The 22,165-nt window shown below is 32.1% G+C and overlaps 1 protein-coding gene across 1 annotated transcript; it reads left to right on the forward strand.

Moving 5' to 3' along the window:
- Nucleotides 1–512: 512 nt before the first annotated feature.
- LOC106457866 (sterol regulatory element-binding protein 1-like) lies at nucleotides 513–9,743 on the forward strand. Its single transcript, XM_022383917.1, has 6 exons — nucleotides 513–518; nucleotides 755–869; nucleotides 1,320–1,703; nucleotides 2,758–2,933; nucleotides 6,971–7,223; nucleotides 9,706–9,743. Exons 1-6 carry the CDS (start codon nucleotides 513–515, stop codon nucleotides 9,741–9,743), a joined length of 972 nt encoding a protein of 323 aa, XP_022239625.1.
- The last annotated feature ends 12,422 nt before the right edge of the window (nucleotides 9,744–22,165 follow it).

Below are 22,165 nucleotides of genomic sequence, written 5' to 3' on the forward strand. Positions count from 1 at the left end.
TTTTGGTGTATAGACACCGTACAAAGGCTGGGAAAATCTGAGCTTTCTTTTGGTTATAAACATGTAATGGAGTGAAGAGGATGTATGTAAACAAGTATTTCCAAAAATGAAGAGGGGCAGAGCTACTGTGGTAGATTTGCTCAATATACATTGTATTGATATGTCAGCAAAAGAAAAGATAGGAGGTTCTTATTTTATATTCTAGCTTGTTGATATTGGAAATTTGAATAAGAAACTATATACATTTTATTGTGGGCATCATAAAATGTAATTTGACCAAACATTCCACGTGACACAAAAAGATTGATATTTAGCAATTTTGTTTCAATATTTACTTTTAAGTTAAGAAATTAACTAATGTACAATACCAAAATTTTAATTGTAATCTGTAATTTGATGTCAAACTTATTTACATATTTTCATAAAAATAGTAGTTCCATAAAACTTTGAATGTAAGTCTACAAATGGGATATCATGCCCTCTGACCCCTACCCATTGGAAAACCCTTAGCGATGTGGGTAAAGACAGACGGTTGTGTTAGTGTTCACAGAATATCAGTGATATATCATTTTCTTTACCTAAATCTTGGAAAACTGTATATAAAAGCTGAAATGAATAGAACAATGATGTTAGACAATGAATTGGTACTAAATCATTGTGGCTTATGTGAATGTTATTAATTATACTGTGTGCAAATGTAAATGGGTCAAACAGTTGTGATTTTTATGAAGTGTAATCTTTTTTTTTAATATAGCTTAACAAATCGGGAATACTGAAGAAGGCTATAGATTACATTAGATTTCTGCAGAATTCAAATGCTAAACTTAAACAAGAAAATATGGCTTTAAAAATGGCTGCCCAAAAACAGAGTAAGTGTGTTATTTGAAAACAAAATATTTTTGTATAATAATGTTAGTTTATGTTTAACTTTTAACACTTTTATAATTTATTTTACAACAATTAAGAATTTAATACGCTTTAACTCAAAGGTAGTTTATAGATATAATACATTTAAATATATTTACATATATTTTTAGATGATTTAATAACTTATTTTATAACAATTACTTTTGGCTAGTCAGAAACCTGATATAGTTTAGATTAAAAAGACATCAATATTTGCCAAAAACAGTCTTCTGTTATCTATTGTCTTATTTTTTGTAAGTAATTTTGTAAGTGCAAAGCTGCATAAGACACCAATATACAGAAAATAAATATATAATGTTTTGTAATTAATACACAACATTCTGATATATGACAAAATTATTTAGTAAAATTGTTAAATAAATATAAAACTGTTCTGATCTTTATATTTTAAGAAATAGAAGACCTTCTGGAGCACAGTTCAAATTCTGTTAAACCTGAAAGAAACTTTATCTCAGAGTTATCTCCTCCTCCAAGTTCACAAGGAGAAAACAGCTCCTCAGAACCATCATCACCTCAGATATTTTCTCCTCTCTCTGATTCCAACTCAGATACTTTTATGGGATCTCCTAAGATTCTGGCTAACTCAGACAGTTTTATTACTACAGGAATGTTGGATAGATCACGCATGGCTCTTTGTGTCTTTGTCTTGACAATTTTGGCCTTCAATCCATTCAGTTATTTTGTTTCTAGAAGGAGTGTTATGTTTGAATCTGGGAAATCATCTTTATGGACGGGAAGATCTATTTTGTCAGCCTCTCCTGTGGATGATTTTGAAGGTTCGATTTCAATTTTTTAACCTGTAATTTATTAGTGATAGTTAAGCTATCTGGGTGTACAGTTTTTGTGAAAAGTAATGCTCATTTAGTCTTCAGCTGTCAAAGCTATAAACAAAAAATTATTATCACAAGCACTTTTTTCATATATAAATAAGTTCAAGAAAAATAAATCCAGAATTAACAAAGCAAAAAATTCTGAGCTTCAATTTTATCATCACTGTTAAAATGTTTTGAAACTATTGTCAAAGCTTATAATAGTACTGAATGACAAACTATCCTCATTCTTATTGTCTTGTTTAATATGCCTTGCTTTGATAATTTGGAATAGTTTCTTGTGGTTTGAAGTGTCTTCTCTTTCAGAATGTTAAAATATAATTTTTAAAACTGTAATTTACTGTTTTTTTGTAAGTTTAATCTGTTCTTACCTCTTGCTGACATTTTTTTCAATCAAAGTTTTTGACATAAGCTTCTACAAAACAGTTTTAATTTGCATAGATGAAAATACAGACCTAAGGACTTATACAAAGTATATTTCATGGTAGTATTTTTGTTTAGTCACAGATTTTTGAATTTTCCTTTTTTTTTTAATTTTTAATGGGTTGGTATGTTAAAAGTTGAAAATTAATTTGCATTAACAAGTAATCATTTTTTTTAATAGTGTATTTTATTTATTGATACAGAGAATAATTTAGTATATGAATATTTGAAACAATTGATGTGGGTTTCCATTACTTGTCCTGTGGTGCAAGGGTTGAGCGCCTAAAGCAGATATATTAATGATCCTTCTGAAGCATCTGTAATGGCTAAACATGGTTCTTATTATTGCTATCTAGCTAAAACACAGACAGGGGAAAGGATTTGGAGAAATCAAAGAAAAGATAACTGTTTGAGAGGGGACAATTTCTTTCTTGCATAAAAAAAATTAACTTTATGATCTGCATATATAGTTAGCAGAGAGTACAACGTAAGTCATAATTTGTCAAGACATACAATACAACATGACTGCTATGTGTTATTGACAAGGTATTCTTTAAATGCTTTATTCTATTTTCAGGATATTTCAGTAACTCGTTATTTTCATCTGTTCTGGTCTGGCTTTTGAACTTCACTGTTGTGCTAGGCTTTCTTGCCAAACTTTTTATATATGGTGATCCCTTATTGAAAACTGGATCAGTTTCTTCTACAGTGTTTTGGAGACATAGGAAGCAAGCAGATTTTGACTTGGCAAAGGTAAAATTTACAGAGTATATTCTGTGTGTAAATTTTTGAGAAATTGTAGTTAATTATATTTGAAAGGATTCTATGAAGGATTCTCTTTATTCTGAAATTATGTTAAGATAGTCAAATATTGATAAAATGAAATTTGATTATTCCATATGATGATATTCATTTGCTGACTTTTTCAAAATATGGTGGATGTTTGCATTATTTCAGTGGTGATAGAAAAGCAAATTGACAAATTGAGAAAAGGGTAAATGACAAAAATTATAAAAAGAAGTGATGAGGTTAGACTCAAAGACATTAAGAAGTGAAATGTGCTTTTAAAAAATATTTTAAATCATTGTTTTTTTTTTACTTTGTTGAAGGTGCAGGAGCTTCAAGCTCCATCCTGGCCTTATTTAGGACCTTTGGCTCTCTAACATATGAGTTTCTCAGTCTCCCTGCCCATTATAATGTTGATAATTGTAACTGCAAAAACACAGTGAAGGTTAAGGTTTGCACTTTTCACAAGATGCAGTTTCAACTGCCTTAACTAGGTCTGAGGTGGTAGTCAAGAGTTAACTCTCTTGCTAATATGTTGGTTGATTTGACCAACCTTGTAAACATTTCGTACTGATAATAGTCTTTATACTGTAACTTTTAATATACTTTGTGTATCTTCACAAAGTTTGGCAGACTTTTAGTAAACATTACAAGTCTTTGGTGCACAAAAAATTTGATTTTTTAATGAAGTATTTTCACTGAAGATTTGTTTGTGAACATATATAGTATTTTTATGTACTAATCTGAGCACTAAGTGATTTATACATTAAGATTAAAAATACTTCGTATAAAAAACCTCAAACTTTATTTGTTTAATCTCTAAAACCTCCTAAATAAATTTCAAACATTTTTTTCCTGTAAAACTATATTTATCTGTTATATTCTCTACCCTAAGTTTATACAAAATTTGCCAATTTCACTGACCTCGTAACCATCAAAAAAAAAAATCAAAATAAATCTAAGTTACTCTTTTTTTTTTCTAGAATGACTTCAAATTGTAATATGAAACTACATTTGTTTATCCTAAATAGCTTTAAACTCATAACAGTATATATCTATTTATACTTAAATTTTATTGTTTTATTGCCCATTGAACCCTGTCTAATTACTATTCGTGCCATTATAAGTTGTACATCACTCAGTGAACATGCAGCTCACATTACACACGAGCTGAGCTACTCGTGAGTGTACCTTGTGGAAAAAATTTTATTATATTGTTATTATTTATTTCACTTAATCTAACCTTAACTAACATAAAAAGTTTCCTATTTTTACATTTTGGTTACTTTTATTATAATAAATAAAGTATACACATGAAAAACAAGAAAAAATACTTATCTTGTTTTTTTGTGTTTGTTTTTTTACTGTTGACTGTCAATGACACTTAACTGTATTTTCTTATACTAATGGTAGTACTGCACTAAATATTTTTTATTTAATTGAATAATGCATCAAAGAACACAAAATAAGGTGCAAGAGCAAACAATGTCACATAATTATTTCAATTTTTCTGGTTTTCTAACTATGTGATAAGAGCCATTAAAACTTCATCTGATCTCTTTGATGTGTTTCCCATGAGAATCAAGCTTGAACTGAAAGCAAAATTGACAATTCTCTTTACAGAAACATAATAATATAACATATCATTTGATGGATGAAAACTTTGGCTTTCTGTTGGGTATAAGTAATATAGTATTGAACATCAGAAAGAACTATTGGCAATTTCTGAAAAAGAGGATGTGACAGATGGGTGTGGTAAGAGGGGTCTGGTTGTCTGTTTCATTGCTGTGTAACCAAATAAGATTGAAGGCTATGAAAATTATGCTTTACCTGAGTGATGATGATATTATAATAAGTAATTTACATTAAATTTGATACTTCTTGGAGGGGTGGTAAATATATTAGAGAAGAGAAGATGCCTATAGAGCAAATGTCACAATTCTTACACTAGGGGAAATTCTATAATTTTATTTATATTGTCTTATAAAGAAAGAACATAAAATTATATACTATTAAAAGATGGATTATTAGCTATATTTTCATGCTATATTTATTGATATACAATGAAAAGAAAGTAGTTTAAATAAATTTTAAATGTAACTCACTAAACCTCATGACATGCACAGAAAAAGATGTCCATGGAGATAGGGTTGAATAAAAGTAAATTTTCTTCTTTCTTGAATGACGATCGAAGATATCTCCAGAAACGTAAAGGATTCATACCTGTTGATGATTCTTATTTTAATAAGAATTTTAAATAATACTTTTTGAATTTTATGACAAAAAACTTAACTCATTCCATAAGGGCTAGGTTGCACCTAATTCATAACCACCAAAGTAACCATGAGATCAGTCATACTGTAACTTTTGATCATGTAGGCATATCTTTACAACTATCAATAAACATTACAAGTATTTTGTGCACAAAAAACCAGGTTTTTTAATTGAGTATTTTTTATTAAATATTTCTCTGAATATGTGGAGTCAAACTCACTCAAAGGGTTGACTGCTTCAAGTGTAAAGTGATTTCCATATTGAGATTAAAAATGATTCATCTGAAAATTATCCAATTTCATTTATGTAATCTCTAAAACCTCCTAAATAACTATTAAACTTTTATTTTATTTTTTCAGAAAAACTGAACTTTTTCTATCCTAACTTTATATTGGGTCAGTCGATTTGATCGATGTCATAATTACCATAAAAAATTAGGAAATAAATCTAAATTATCCTTTTTTCTTTCTAGAATGCATGCTAATTGTAACAAGAAACCAATTGTTTATCCTAAATAGCTTAAAGCTCGTAATATTATACATACATGTATACCTAATTTTATTGTTTTATTGACATTTGAACCATTTCTAACTAATAATCCCACCACATAAGTTGTAAATCACTTGGCAGATGTACAGCTCATGTTACTGTGTTGAATTATGTAATGCACAACCAGCATACCTTATTATTTTTTTTTCATTATCTTACCTTTAACCCAATAAGTTTCTAATAAAGAAATAACAACATAAAAAGCAGAAAAAGTCCTATAACTATCATAATTTTTCTGGCTTCCAACTGTGTGATAAGAACTGTTAATAATTCAGTTGAGCTGGTCATTGTGTTTCCAGAGGGAATAAAGTTTGTACTTGGAAGCAAAATAGACAATTCTCTGTAGAGTGAATAACATAATATAATACATCATGTGATAGCTTAAAACTTTGGCCTTCTATTGGTTATCAAAAATTTAGTATTAAATGTCAGAGAAAACTGCTGGCAATTTGTGAAAGAGAGGATGTGACAGGTGGGTATGGCAAGTGGGTCTGATTTTCTATTTATGGTTCTGTGAATAAATTACTGAAGGCTATAAAATTTTAATTTGCATGAGTAATAACTATATAATAATGAGATATTTATGTTAAATTTCATACTTCTGGGAGGGATGGTAAAAAAATCAGAGGAAAGGAGAGACCTAGAGAGGAAATGTCACAATTCTCATACTAGGGGTGATTGAGGATATTTTTAATATTTCCTTGTACAATTAAAACTTAAACCTTACATAATATTATAATTTGATTTATTAACTATATTTTAATGCCAAGTGTATACACTGATAATAATGTAATTTAATTATATTTTGAAGGCAACTCTAAAATAGTTGTGACATGCATAAAAAAGAAAAAGGTAATGATTTGGAAATGGTTATGATGAATGTTCAGTAATTATACTGATTTTAATGTTTTATAAAAATTACATGAGAAAATACATTGTTTGTTCAAATATGCTTTTATATTTTAATATTTTTGAATATTAAAGAAACTGGTTTACATTATCCAGTTTGTTTTTATTTATTTACTTGCAAGTTACTCTTTGCATTTTGAGAGAAAGTACAGTTTTGTGATTCAAAAGTCACCTTTCCATTCTTTCATGAAATTTATTGTTAAATTTTAGTATCACTCTGAAGTTTCGGTTATAATTTTATGCCAAAACTCCTTTTTTTTTACGTTGTTAAGGGAGATTTTGCCAGTGCTAGTTCCCAATTAAGATGCTCTCTACAAGCTCTGGGTCGATCCCTTCCAACAAGTAAATTAGATACCTTGGCAAGTATCACCTGGCAACTTTTGCGTCAGTTTCTTCACAGACTGTGGATAGGGCAGATGATGAGCAAGAAGGCAGGTGGTCTAAAAACTGACCAAAAGGTGCGTGGCGAATGTTTTCGGAATGCAGCACACGTCTACCACAAGCTAAATCAAATGCACTTGTTAGGTAAGTTTTTTGTAAACAAACTGAAACTTTCTCTAACATGGGAAACTTTAAAATTCATTACAATTACCTATCAAACTAAAATTTAGTAATGTAACTAAATATCGGTAGAAAGAACAAACAGCTACATATAAAATTTGGCTTTTATGCTTGTGGTACACTGAACATTATTTATTATTATTGTTTATGTGTATGAATGCATCTCATAAGGCATTAGACATATAAGCCATGAGGCCCAACCCAGGGCAATATTTTTTCTGAAACTTCCTATCACTTTAGCATTTTCAATCAAAATTTCCTTTGATCTCCTTATGGCTTGTACGCAATATGGGGTTGCAAAAAATTTTTTATTTTATTATATTTTTTTCAAGAAAGTTTCTTGCAGCCAAACAGATTTTGTGAGAGGTTTCACTTGTCCAGTCTCCTGTGAAAATCTTGATTTTCTATCCCTTTTTCTGTCATCAGTGGTATCTCATTAACAGGAAAAATATCACCCTGGTTCACCCATCATTTTATGAATAATTTTAACTCTGTGATGTACTTCAAAATGGTGACTGAGTTTCATAAAACAAACTGGGGAAGAGGTTAACTTACCTTATTTTGTAACATTGGTTTTTCCTCATCATATTTATATTAAAATTTTCAGTTACTGTTTAACTATTTTGAGCAATTTATCAATTTATTAAAATAGTATATATTGATATCTTCAACGTCTTAAGTATAATTTATAGGGATGTGATATGAAACCAATCAATGAATTTGTATTATACAATTATTATTTGTAAAAAAATTTTTCTTAATACCTACTCCAGGGTTTGTACAGCCATTTCAAGTCATGACAAATGAAAATCCTTGTGAGTGCTTTTTTAAACTGGAATTAGAGTTTGTATTGTTTGAATGATATTATTATTATTTTGTATACTGTATAACTAGTGGCATCCTTTTTTATTAGCTGTTTGTTTTGGAATTTCGTGCAAAGCTACACGAGGGCTATCTGCGCTAGCCGTCCCTAATTTAGCAGTGTAAGACTAGAGGGAAGGCAGCTAGTCATCACCACCCACCGCCAACTCTTGGGCTACTCTTTTACCAACGAATAGTGGGATTGACCGTAACATTATAACGCCCCCACGGCTGAAAGGGCGAGCATGTTTGGTGGGATGCGGATTCGAACCCGCGACCCTCAGATTGTGAGTCGAGCGCCTTATCCAACTGGACATGCCGGGCTTCTACGAAGAAGTTTTTCTAATTGTGAAGCAAATCTTATTATAGGTTCACAAGTACGTTCTGCATGAAGAGTCGCGTGGGACTTGACAGTTCGATCGAACTCGCCTTAATTAAAGAGCTTAAGAACATGAACAACATTGGAAAGATTTAAACTCATAATTCTTCTGAGAAGAGTGTATAAGGCATCACAAGATAACGACCCAGTTCCTAAAGCATAAGAGATCAGAATAAGTTAATTTAATACTGTTTTTACATTCTTCAAAATATTATACTAAAAAGATTACCCGAAAACAGAATTGATGCAAATTACTTCAAAAACTACAAATTTAAATAACATCTTATTAAGATAACCACAGGATCCAACAACTAATAACCCATATTATATAAAAAGATAAAACATTCCTAAATACCTTAATCCTACTTCTATATTCTATACTCTTTGCAAACATTGGCCTATCAAAAGTATCCCTCCACCTCAAGAATATGTGGCATAGCTCACTCAGCATATTCTGCAATAAAAATCAATGAATATAAATAATGAGAAACATCATATCAGTGGATCAGATCCAGGGTGTAATAAAAAGCCGTGAAATATGAGAATTTGAAAGAGAAGATACTATCCAATTTTGGAAGTATGGGATAACAATCGTTAAACAGTCGTGATCCTTGGTCGCACGAGATATCATGTGATCTAATAATAATTTGATAGTGCTGTTAGAGCTTGAAGAACAATGTTCACTGGCTATGATTATTAACATGTCTCAGAAATCATCTTTGATATATCATGTTAGGAAGTCATCACTACAGTATTTCTTCTATAGCTACACGTCTTGACAGTTTGAGCATCACTACAGTATTTTATCTATGGCTACACGTCTTGACACCTTGGGCATCACTACAGTATTTTATCTATGGCTACACGTCTTGACAGCTTGGGCATCACTACAGTATTTTATCTATGTGTGATGCTCAAGCTGTCAAGACGTGTAGCCATAGATAAAATACTGTAGTGATGCCCAAGGTGTCAAGTCTTGTAGCCATAGAAGAAATATTGTAGTGACGTTCAAGGTGTCAAGTGTTGTAGCCATAGAAGAAATACTGTAGTGATGCTCAAGCTGTCAAGACGTGTAGTACAGTATTTCTTCTATGGCTACAAGACTTGACAGCTTGAACGTCACTACAGTATTTCTTCTATGGCTACAACACTTGACAGCTTGAGCGTTGCAGTGTTCACTTGTTTATATTTTACGATCCATAGAAGACCATACAGGGATAAAGTCAATTAATAAAGTTAATTAACAGTTTCTATAATAGTAAAATGTTATACATATTTCTGCATTATCAGCGAAAGTCTCCTTGTAACAATGCAGAAGTGCTCGGAATTTCTTGTATCATGACCAGAAGGTGACATGACCTGTACGATACAGGCATCCTCGTCATTAAATTATCCTTTCTTTTGAGCTTAACAACAACAACAAAAAAAAAAGACACAACTCTGCTTACGTCCCCTAGTGGCACAGCAGAATGTCTGCGGACTTACAACCCTAGAAACTGGGTTTCGATATTCGTGGCAGTCAGAGCACAGATAGCCCATTGTGTAGCTTGGTGCCTTAACTTCAAACAAACAAACAAACCCTGATTACAGTAATGAAGAAATTTAAAGTTCGTATTTTTGTAGGTATCATTAATATAATGCTTTATGTATAATGTTCCTCATTTATAGAGCATTATATGTATATTCTTATTTCAATATTAAAGATAAACTAAATATGTTTTAAATTCTCCGAATTTATAAATGTTATACTGACGACTCACTTTTTTTCTGTCTTTCATAACACAGTGAAACTTCAATATAACCTATTTATTAGAGCATACTGATTCCAAAAGCAAAGATACGTGTGATGACTTTCCTCAACATGAAGATAAGTCCTCAAGAGTTTATAACATCTTCAAGGTAAAACTGGACATCTTATGTTCTAGTTCGGTTCATTTGCCTGACATAATATTAGAGGCAGCCCCTGTAGTAATTCTAGGTTGAATTATTTATAATTTTATGTAATATCATATAAATACATATATGCACGTTACCGATTCCTAGAAGTCCACAATGATTAATAAACCTGACTTCATACGTCATTTGATATAAAACGCGTTAAAACTTAGATCACTTTATTTGTCATCAGATATTTTCACTTTACTTTTTAACCCATACAAGTACAGGTACCTGCTTTAGATTAACTGAATATATTTTAAAACATTATTGAACGAAATTTTTATTTAGAAAAAAATCAAAATTCAAGGAAAAAAATTCAAGCTAGCAGAAATTAATGCCAATAAATATATTAAAAAAAACAGAAATAAATAAAACTCGTTTTTCTGGCTGTTATATACACCGTGCGCAAATAACATCGCTAGTGTTTACTTCTTATATTCTATAATTAGTGTCGATTTACATTGAAAACAACACAAAAGCTAAACTGACTATTTCACTTATAGTCTCCTGTAAGCAAATTTGCTAAGATTCCCGAAATCATAGGACGACAATTATATTTGCCCCCCCCCCACCACTCACGCTAACTATTATGGTTAGATTCTCTCGGCGAGAAGATAGCCTATTCTGTTGGTTTGAGCTTAAAAACAAACTAACATGTATGTACACATGAATTTTATCATTTATATATCAGTTAACCTAAATTTTGTGTCCAAAATAAATTTTAAGTCTTTACGCAGCACATTTCAAAATTAATTATAAAATTGAATATAATATTTTGAATGGTAGTGGAATAATGCAAGCTTCTTGTTTGAATTATTATCGTGCGAGTTGGATACTTGGCAAATGATATACATCTATATTTTACAGGGTTTTTGAATTTGTTTGTTTTTGAATTTCAAGCAAAGCTACGCGAGAGCTTTCTGCGCTAGCCGTCTCTAATTTAGCAGTGTAAGACAGCTAGTCATCACCACCCACCAACTCTTGGGCTACTCTTTTACCAACGAATAGTGGGTTTGATCGTCACATTATAACGCCCCCACGGCGTTATTATTATTGAAATACAGCTTTTTAACATCTTTTTTTTTACTTTTTTTAACTAACAGAACTTACATTTGAAATATAGTTTGGAACATTTAAATTAATAAACAAATAATATTTTCAACATTTAGTGCAAAAATATACGAAAGATGACTTTGTGAGGAACAAACGTGAAAAAAATATTTTCGTTATTACAAACAGAAACAAAAAAGTTAATAAATCAACAAATTATTTGCAGATACACGAGGTCGTAGACATGGATTTGTCAGATTTATTCATCAGCATGCCTGGTTGAGGAAACAATAGGAAACCAACCTCAATTAACAAAAATATCAAGACATCTCAAAGGAAAATTACCTCTCCCCTCTCTCTATATATATTTATATATAGGTGAGCTAGGTTATCCAGCAACCGAAAGTTAAAGGCAGTTGGCCCTGACATCCACTTTCTGTTATTGTACGTCCATTTCCCCCCAGTTTCTCATTATAGCTGCTTTCTATTTGTTCCTGGAGTTATTCGCTTATTTCGTACCTAATTCTTTTGCGCGCGATGTCTAAATGGACTTTCACCAGACAGACACAAGTGGGACTACTTCCCTGGCATACATAATCAGGTTTCTAACTGAGGGAGGTTTGAATAAGCTGTTGGGTTTCTGACGTCATCTCATCTCTTAGAATAGGCACATCCTATATTTATCTATCTCCAGTAATTAGGCTTTAGTAGATTAATGTATATAACACAGAGCATTCAGTGGGGGATGTACTTTGTAATATATTGATTGCTTATTAATCTTCTATATATTTCTATCTCTCTCTTTTAGAGGGATAGTTTCTAAGCGTTCTTTTGTTGTACTTTCGGGTCTCGTTACAATATATCTACAAACTGACACAATATTGTTGTAAATAAATTCGTTTGATACTTAACGAACCTTTTCTTAAATAGTTGAATCTATTTTGCTGTTGTATGAAACCAATTTGAAACAAGTCAACAGATCTCGAGTAAGGCTCGGTGTCGAACCTCGGGTAAAATAAATATTTTGTTTTCATCGAACTCATGAATGCTTCTTATGTGATGGTGGAGCTTTCGCAACAATAATGTCACCTAGAGCAAGATAAACAGCTCGTAGATTTCTTACGTTTATATTGTAAGCTATTGCTTTCTCCGACATGATACAATTCACTCGACGCTGGTGTAGATAGGAAAGCAGGATTATTTTTGAGCCAATCTCGAAATACTACATGAATGGAAGTATGGAAATTAATATAATGCCGAATAAAATCGTGCTTTTGGAAATGTTTTATTTAACAAAACAATATCGTATCAACCTGTTTTTTTTTTCGTGTACAAGCATTCAAAAATGCGTAATATGCTGAATTTGATTTACTCATTAACTAACTTCAAGAAACAAATTCAGCTATAAAATCCTTTCGCACGTGTAATGCAAAACTTCATCACTTGTAATATATTTCCTAGAAACAAACTGGTCATTATTTATAATAAATCTAATATAATGTATAATACGAAAAACAAAAAAAACTTACAACTCGCATTAATGTATTTACCATCCACCGGTATAAACTAGGATATACGTGCTTAAACAGTTTCGTAAAATATACGTTGTGGATGTAATTAGGCTGTAAAATATTCCTGTATATACAACACAAAAACATCCACGTATATATATGTTCAAGAATTAGAAGAGTTCCATATAAAACATATGTTAAAACTTCAACAAAACACGTTAAGTATATTGTTATGAAAGCGAAAGATTAAATTAGTGTACCTAAATTAAAACACTGAACAGAAGTAAGATTATATATATACACAAACGTGTACGACTAAAATATGTATGTTTATTCATTTTCGTGAAGATCTACAAACACAAATCGAAATTAGTCCCTCATTCTTCCACTCACGCCAACACACCTACTACGCGAGAATAATTTACACATGTATAAGCCTGCAAGCAACATTAGAAGGGACAGAAGTTTCATGAACATCTAGGCATACTTCTGTTGCAATGTGAATTTCACACTCCTGTTGATCAGTATTCACCCATAGGGCAATCTTAGAATAGAATAGCAACATATTTTGCCATTCAGATGTAACCAACTGTAAAGTGTTGTCGTTAACAATAAAATATAAATGAGTGAACTAATACGCAGTGTCGTATGCAGTGAATCATGGTGAAATACACTGATGAATTTAACACAAAATCTTGTGCTTGCAGCCGCAGTAATATATATATATCAAAGCAATCTTTTACTTCACGTAGATACCGTTTACTTTGTCTGTAAACGCAAATAGAAGAAAGTTTGCACAAAATATGTAATTGAGATTACGGTGTTGGTAAAATAATGGTGTGTACTGTAACTTATTTTTTAAGTAGCTTATTTGTTGTTGTTGGATTTTTTTTCTCATCTAAACGAAATCTTATACACTCGATAGGTTAAGTTGGTAGGCCAGAGATCTCTGTGGTTTATTCAAGTATAATCATCTCTAATTTTGAACTGTGGACGAGAGGAAAGGAAAACAATAGACAGTAGCCACCCCTAACCACCTTATAACGTACCAAAACTGAAAAGACGAAGCGTGTTTGATAGAACCATGTCTCGAACCCGAGATCTTGGATTCCCAATGTCATATGCTAATTACTAAGCCCACTTCAAATTTCAATTTCAATCGGCTCATTGCATTGCCAGGATAAATATCAGGTTCGTTATAGGTCAATAGTCTTTTTTTTATAAGAAGCAAAGATTTATATAATAAGAAATAAATGTTAGTAAACACATTTGCTCATTATTAAAAAATCAGTTATATCGATATACTCATTTCTTTGAGGAAGGTACGTTATCTACAGGCAAACATACCAATAAACATAAACATTTATAAAATCTTTAATCAACTACCTTCAACAACGATGTTCAAACATAAAGCTTTAAAGTAGTCTAACTCGGGATTTGCAGAACGAGATACGCATGTATAGCTGCAATCTTGTTTTGTTTTCTAAAGCTGTGGGACATCAGTCAAGCTCGTTTTGAGTGGTGAGTCACTCAAACTGTAGTATCTTATCACTGTGTTATTTGTAGTACGTGGACAATGTGTAGTAGACAACATTCCAATCTAAACCCGTATATGATGAATGGTGTTGAAACTGTAAGAAGGACACAAGCCCAAGTGTACATACAGATAACATTTCCACCTTATGAGTTGATCATGTGGACACCACTCAGCTCTATCATGATTGCTCGATTATATGTAGAGAAAATGTAAAGTAACCACTTGAGGAATTCTCCTGTTTACATCTTCCAATGTTATCATACTCTCCATGAACCATTACTTCTTGGTTTCTTTAACGTTGATTTAAAGATTAAACCAGTCTGTTCTCTGACTAAAGAAAATCTTGAAGCGCACTTCAATCTTACACAGAAAGCAAAGAAAATATATCTTCAGTCGTGACTTTCGAGATTATTACTTTACCTTGGAACGATGCAAATAATTATTTTAATAGTAGATAAATACACAACACTGAGTAATTTAAAATAAAGTTTAAATACACATTTGCGGAACAACACCAAATTTATATGTATACAAGTCTGAAGTTTTCACTTGTCCTCTTCAGTCCAACGTTTGTTTGTTTATTATACTAAAGACAACACCATACGAATTTGATGTTGTTTCGCAGTAGAGGATGTAAACTTTACTTTAGATAGGTTCAAGGTTTTAACATATTCTAAGAACTGTCCTTACTCTTTGTTTTTACCGAAATATCATGAAAAGTCTGTTAAGAACTAATAACACATATTTAAATAAAATTGTTGTTTATTGTTTATTATCAAGCACAAAACTACACAAAGGGCTATCTGTGCTCTGCCCACCACGGGTATCGAAACCCGGTTTCCAGTAGTATAAGTCCGCAGAAATACCACTGTGCTACTGGGGGGCTTAAATAAAATAATAACAGCTTTTTTGAATAATATATAGATCGCTTGAAAAAAAAAGCAAAGAACTGTTATCTCCATAATAGTTGAATTTAAAAAAAAAAACGTTTTAATATATTTTAATTTACTAAATAAAACAATACTGTATTCGTGAAATAAAACAAATAATCTATGAAATTAATAAATTTGCTGTGTAGAAATTGATCGTTCAAGACCAAAACATGCGAACAGGGTAAAAAGTGTTAGAGACCGCTACAAATTTTCTTTGTGTCTATTTTTTGTATGTATTGGGTGAAACTCGAATACTATTTTCAGGAACTACGTCATTTTGTTGTACTCGATTTAGAATTTTTGTGAAAAGCTGCACAAAAGAATATTTGTGAATCGTCATTCCTACTTTCGAGTATTTGTTCAATAGCACCCAGCGCCAATTCTTGGGGTACTGTTGTCTGACGGAAAAGTGGGAACGGACTGTCACTCTTCTATCACACCATTAGTGTCATTGTATCCTCTTTTCGTTCTAAACAGTTGTTGTTGATATAGAACTGAGAAGAGAAAGCTATTTGAGCATTCAGATAAATTACTTGAATCCTATTTTGATCATTATTTTATTCAAAGACTATTTGGGCTAGCCGTCTCCAATTTTGGACTGATAGATTAAAGAAAAGATAGCTAATAAATAGCACTTGTTACATATTACAATTTCGAAAGGTCTGAAACTGAGTTAACTTGTACTATGGATTTAGTATTTAAATAAATGCCGATATATATCCAATTTATGATATTTGCCACCAAAATTGATACACACAGTTTTCTTTTTAATACAAATATATTTTACTATATAAACAATAATACAATTTACAATAACAGTTATCACAAATAGTTATTACAAACGATGATTTATATACAAAAGTTTTACAAACTTACAAACAATATAAAGTCTTCTTTCTAGTCTGGAACTTCTTCGATATTCTATCGAGAGTTCACGATGAGCTGGTTAATTTCGAGTTGATGTAGGTATAATTCACCTAAGTAGCTAGTCCTGTAGCTCTCGCTTATCACACGCCGATTACTGGTCGAGTTTCCACCGATGTCGTTAGGTAATGTTTTCGTAAAAATACTAATGTCCGATGTGAATCCACTGAAGTTAAATGATTTGTAAAGTTCAAAATTTATAAATATTCCTGGTCAATATATCTGAAGTTCTCAATTAATGAATGTTAATCACAGTTACAGCTTACGAAGTTTATAGCACATCAATTATAGCAAACCAATAATAGATACTCTTTTTTTTTTGGCGCGTCGGGTTGGTTATATTTATAGGCGCGTGGAGAGTTTCTCGAAATTTCAGTTTTACGTAACATTACTGACGCTAACACTAGCGTTTACATACACACATATATTGTTGATTCTTACATTCGAGAATCTTTTACAACTTTAGAGAATAGGCGGGAGTTTCGCATATACTTATGTACATTTCTAAATATAAATTAATTTAAACAAACATAGACATTAAAATTAATATATAATAGTAAATCCGTCACAAACTTACCATAAACCCTCGGGCTACCTTTGTCTAAACAAGTAGTAGGATTTGACGGTCATTTTTATAACGCATCCACGGGCCCAAATTGCGAAACGCAATTTTCTTTTCATATTTTGCCATAGCGGGACGGGAAAGTTGGACTCGGAAGTCCATAGTCCAGCACGTATATTAAAGGGCCACGCTCGGCTCATTTGTGTAGTTCAATCATATGTGTCACTAATATTTGTCGGCCAGATAAAATTCTATGTGGTCAAAAGAAAAACAGAGTATTAATGATCGATCATCCTGTATTTTTAAAGGATTTCAACCACGTAAAGTGACATTTTGTAAATATTTTACATATGTCTTGGGGTACTATAATTCAATATAAAAATATATATTTCCCCAAGATTACGTACCTTGAAAAATACAACATCCAGGAACACTTTGCTGTTTTAGATTTTTTAAGAGCTACACAAGGGTTATCTGCACACAGTCGTCCCTAATATTCCACTGACATACCCCCAAACCCACTGCCAACACTTAGGCTAGATTCGTCTGTCGAATAATGCATGTGATTTTACTGTCACTCCATTAGTTCTCATCCACTGTATCAAGAGTGTACCAGTTCGGTACGCCAGCCACTAGTCCACGCCTAGCTCCTGCAGGAAACATTTTCCCTGTTGCCATAACCATCGAGTGGCTAGGCTGTGACCCTTCCGATCGTGGGCTTCCAGTAGTTGATCAACACATTGAAATATAGAAATCAGCGTGATACTGGACATTAATGGTAGTTGATGCACGTCACGGTTCATGTCTAGTAAATGCCGCGGATGTTGTTGAGCGCATGATGCATAACATCACGTACACTGCTCATAATATGGACGTCCATGTATGATTCTCCAACATTCGTAATATATCAACAGATAGTTAAGGCGTGTTATAATACATTTCATATATAGTTACGGCCGTTAATAATGGAGAACTCAATGAACACATACTCTCAATTCTACTGTGACTGACATTTTTTTAGAAATGTTTCTGTATTTGTCTTGTTGAGAGTGGATATATTATTTTGATTTAAATCGTTAGCTACATGATTATATTACTATTTCTACGATGGGTTTGTACAATGATCAGGAAAACTTACTGTGAACTTGAAAAATATTCATCTAATAATAAGAAAAAGGTTCCACTGAATATTTGATAAGAACATTTGTAATTCGTCTAATAAATCAATATATAGAACACAACGTAAGAGTTGAGCTTGTTTTCACATCTTTTCAAACCTTCCACTCACTGACCTCGATGTTTATAATTTAATAAAATAATTGTATTCAAATTCTTCTTGTTGCACATTAATATGAAACTATATTGTTTTTACCTGGAACCATGTATTTTATTGGTTAACATTATGTGCTATTTGTGAAAATGCATAGAAAGAACGTGTTTACATTACTTGTCATTTTCATAGGCGTACTTACATTAAATGATACAAAATGTTGTATATTTGTCGCACCATGTACCGTATTACGACACCATATTTTTTGTAATACTTTTATAAAAATTACTTGTGAGGCGCTGCAGGTGTATCGCCTGATCAATGACGTGTAACTAACGGTTTTCAGCACGTGTGCTCTCTATAACGGCTTTTTGGGGTTTTATATAAAAAAATCCCAAGTTTCCGTTAGTTAGAGAGAGAGAGGAGTGTTATTTAGAGAAGTTTATTTTAGTGTGACCATTTCAGACATATTTCTGTATTGAACTCGAAAGAGTTTTTGAACCTAGATATTAATAATAGGTTTTTGTTATAAGCTATCATTATCATTTTATTTACGACTCAAAAAGAGTTTGAAAATTTAAGAATTAGTCTTAACTTTTGTAAGCCTTGTGCTTTTTGAGAACTGTTAAAAACGTTTTTGAAAATATCCACAAGTTTTGGTGGAGTTGACATTGGAACAGTGAACTTTATGTTACCGTATATCTAGCGTGAATTGGAACTAGCCGAATTTCGACATACTAGGTTTGAAATTGAAGTGATTACGTTAAATTGGAGAGGGTGATTTTTTAATGTATTTTTGAAGCTGGCGAGTCGGGTTCGAACCCGTGCGATACCACGAAATATTCCCTGCACTTTAAGCTGTGAATGCATTATAGAGTGAAAGACAATCCTTTAGAATGGATGGTTGGTGGTAGGATGCTGCCGAATGGCTGGCTGCCTTCCCCCTGATCAAGTAGTTCAAAGCTAGGGACGGTAACGAAGAATCTTAGCAGGTTTTTCCATAAATACAAAATACGAATATAAATTCACGTGATTAAGTACCATGAACACACATAATCTACCCATCACGTGCCACTGTATTTATATTTTGTGGTGTTATTATACATGTACAAGGGGAATAGCTCTAGTGGAACAGTGCGTATTTTAAATTAAGTTGAATGTATAACATGCCGTATCAGAGTTCTTATAATATAAGCTAAATTTATATAAGAAAATATAATAATCAAAATTAGAATGTAGACCTAGGTTGAACGCTAGTCTAAAATGAAATACTCTTGTGAGATTTGTTACGGATAATCCATAGTAACAGTTAATATTGGCAAGTGTTTGACTCTTTTATAATTAAACAAGTGTTCCGAACAAATCACAAAATATATTGGTTTATGTTAGCATAGCCTGTTGCCAAACCTGGTAAGCTTGTTATCTGTGTAGAAAGCATAAATTAGATGTCAAATCTTAGATAAATCTGGCCTAATGGTGAAGTATGATAATTGTGAATTTTCCAGCGTTAGCTACTTGTATGATAGTTATTATGAAGGAACACGTATACCTGTTATTACGATCCCGTATTACCGTACTGTATAATACGTATAAACAAAAAAAATTACAACTCTTCAATTTTATAGTTTTAAAGATATATTATAACATGAAAAAATACAAACTTCAAATTTTAACTTGTATACAATAATTTAAAAAAGAGTACAAATAATACTGTTGCGTCAGCGAGTCACATGACCACCGTGACGCCACGTTTCTAGAACTATCCTGTAATTTGGCGAATGCTCTAGTAATTACTGGATAGAGGGTAGACCGGGGTATATAAAAGAGGGGAATGTAACGTGTCGGGGTAGATAGTGAGTAATTGAACTGCAGTCACACGGTATTGTTGAAGTTAACGTTCGTTCGTTACAGTGTTGTTTTAGCGCGGGTATTGAGATTAAGTGTATCGCAGAGTTATATTCGGAAAGAATAAACCACTTTTATTAAGTAAAGACTTGTGTCGTTAAAGTTTCGTTGGAACGAAGTTACGGAAAAATCAATTAACAAACGGAGACGTAACCTCCAGAACTCTACCACGGGGTAAAAACATATTGTTACGTCTCCGTTTGTTAATTAACTCTCCGTAAATTCGTTCCGACGAAACTTTAACGACACAAGTCTTTACTTAATAAAACTGGTTTATTCTTTCCGAATATAACTTTACCGATACACTCAACTTCAACAATCGCGCTAAACAAACGCTATAACAACGAACGTCAATAATACTTCTGACTGCAGTTCAATTACTCACTATCTACCCAGACACGTTACATTCCCCGCTTTTATATACCCACCTACTCTATATCTAGTAAGAACTAGAACATTCGCCAAAGTACAGGATAATTCTAGATAGTACAGAGCGTGAGAATCACATGATCTCGATGACGCAACAATATATTAATGGAAGTATCCAAAAAAAAAGTAGCAGTATTTGATCACACGGGACCTGCAGTATAACAGGTCATTCAGTAGTGTTAGAATCTTCAGAGTACAGTATCTACAAAGTGTTAAGTTTGCTTAAAGTGTCGTCTAGCGTGAAACGCTCACTTATTGGTACTTTGAATAAATGCTAGAAATCATATTTACAACCTATTCGAAATAACTAATAACTTTATTTCATTCAGTTAGACTAAATGTGATGACTAGGGTGCTGCAAACAACAGAACCATTCTGTTTCCTGTAAAACATAACACGTCTTTGATCTTGATGCATGGCTGATCACACATTTTATGAAGTAACGAGAGTCGCCTCATTCGTTTTTAAAGTGCATGATGGTCTTAAGGCCCATTGTTAACATTTCAACTATGAGGGATTGTGGTGGAGTGCTTTGGTTTAAGATGAAATTGTGAGGAACTGCTCTGAGAAATGTCTGCACATCTAATTGCCCATTATTAATGAGATATTTTAAATGAATTGTCGCACTTTTGTAGTTGCTGGCAATTTTGAACTGTCTCTGAGATATGTGGTGTTCTAGTAACTAAGAGGGCAATCTTCTCTGGTCATTGTCCTGACATTCACGGAGCAACACAAAGGTTGGATCTGATTAGCGTAATAAGGAAGGTTGATTATATGTTTCTGTCTTTTGTAAGCTCATTCTAGTCTTTATCTTTGTTTAGTGGAGTTCTAGTGTTAGCCCAATGCTGTTTAAGCCTTCTTGTTTAGTCAAGTTGGCTGTTTAATGTTTCTATAACTACTTGTTAGTCAAGTAAGATATCAACACGAATAAAACCCTGTATTTGTGTTGGAAATAACAATTCTAACGATGCCTGTTTCTTTTTATTCACTTTAACACACCGCAAGTTTAGTCCTTTGTTAATTTCGACAGAGTTTATTGCGAATAGAAAAAACTAATAATATTTTGTTGCTACGGATACAATACACTTGTAGGGATATCTTTAAACATTCACGTTTCTTGATATATAAACTAAGAAAAATAACATCAACGTAACTTAAAACATTCTATTAAAGGTTCTGAAACAGAGACTTAATGTTGATTCTACGCTTTTTATGCTCTAATAAAAATCACATATACTCGTTCTGACAGCTTTATAGTTCAATGGAAATAAAATCAAGTCATTGCCAAAAACTTTGTTGATTTGCTGAGAAGTTTAACAGAAAAAATATTCACATCTGTTTGGTGTTGTTTTTTCTCTGATCGCACTCCTTTTCAGTAAGATATACTTTTACTACTAGAAACAAACGACCTTATAACACCAAACTGTTTATATTTAATTAGATACCCGCCGCTTCGCTTTACAGCTTCTTAAGAAGCGTTCCACTAAAACACAAACCGTAACTTGCATTTATATTTTAGTGAAACGCTCCTGAACAAGCTGTAAAACGAAATGTTGAGTGTCTAATTAAATAAAAACAACAATTCTATGTTATAAGGTCGTTTATTTC

The sequence above is a fragment of the Limulus polyphemus genome, unplaced genomic scaffold (genome assembly GCF_000517525.1).
Source record: "Limulus polyphemus unplaced genomic scaffold, Limulus_polyphemus-2.1.2 Scaffold383, whole genome shotgun sequence".
NCBI classification, from domain to species: Eukaryota; Metazoa; Arthropoda; class Merostomata; order Xiphosura; family Limulidae; genus Limulus; species Limulus polyphemus.

Excerpts from the sequence above, each read along its gene's own strand:
- LOC106457866 (XM_022383917.1), top strand. Across the intron at positions 870-1,319 it reads AATGGCTGCCCAAAAACAGA|AAATAGAAGACCTTCTGGAG; the intron begins GTAAGTGTGTTA and ends TTATATTTTAAG. Across the intron at positions 7,224-9,705 it reads AAATCAAATGCACTTGTTAG|ACCATACAGGGATAAAGTCA; the intron begins GTAAGTTTTTTG and ends GATCCATAGAAG.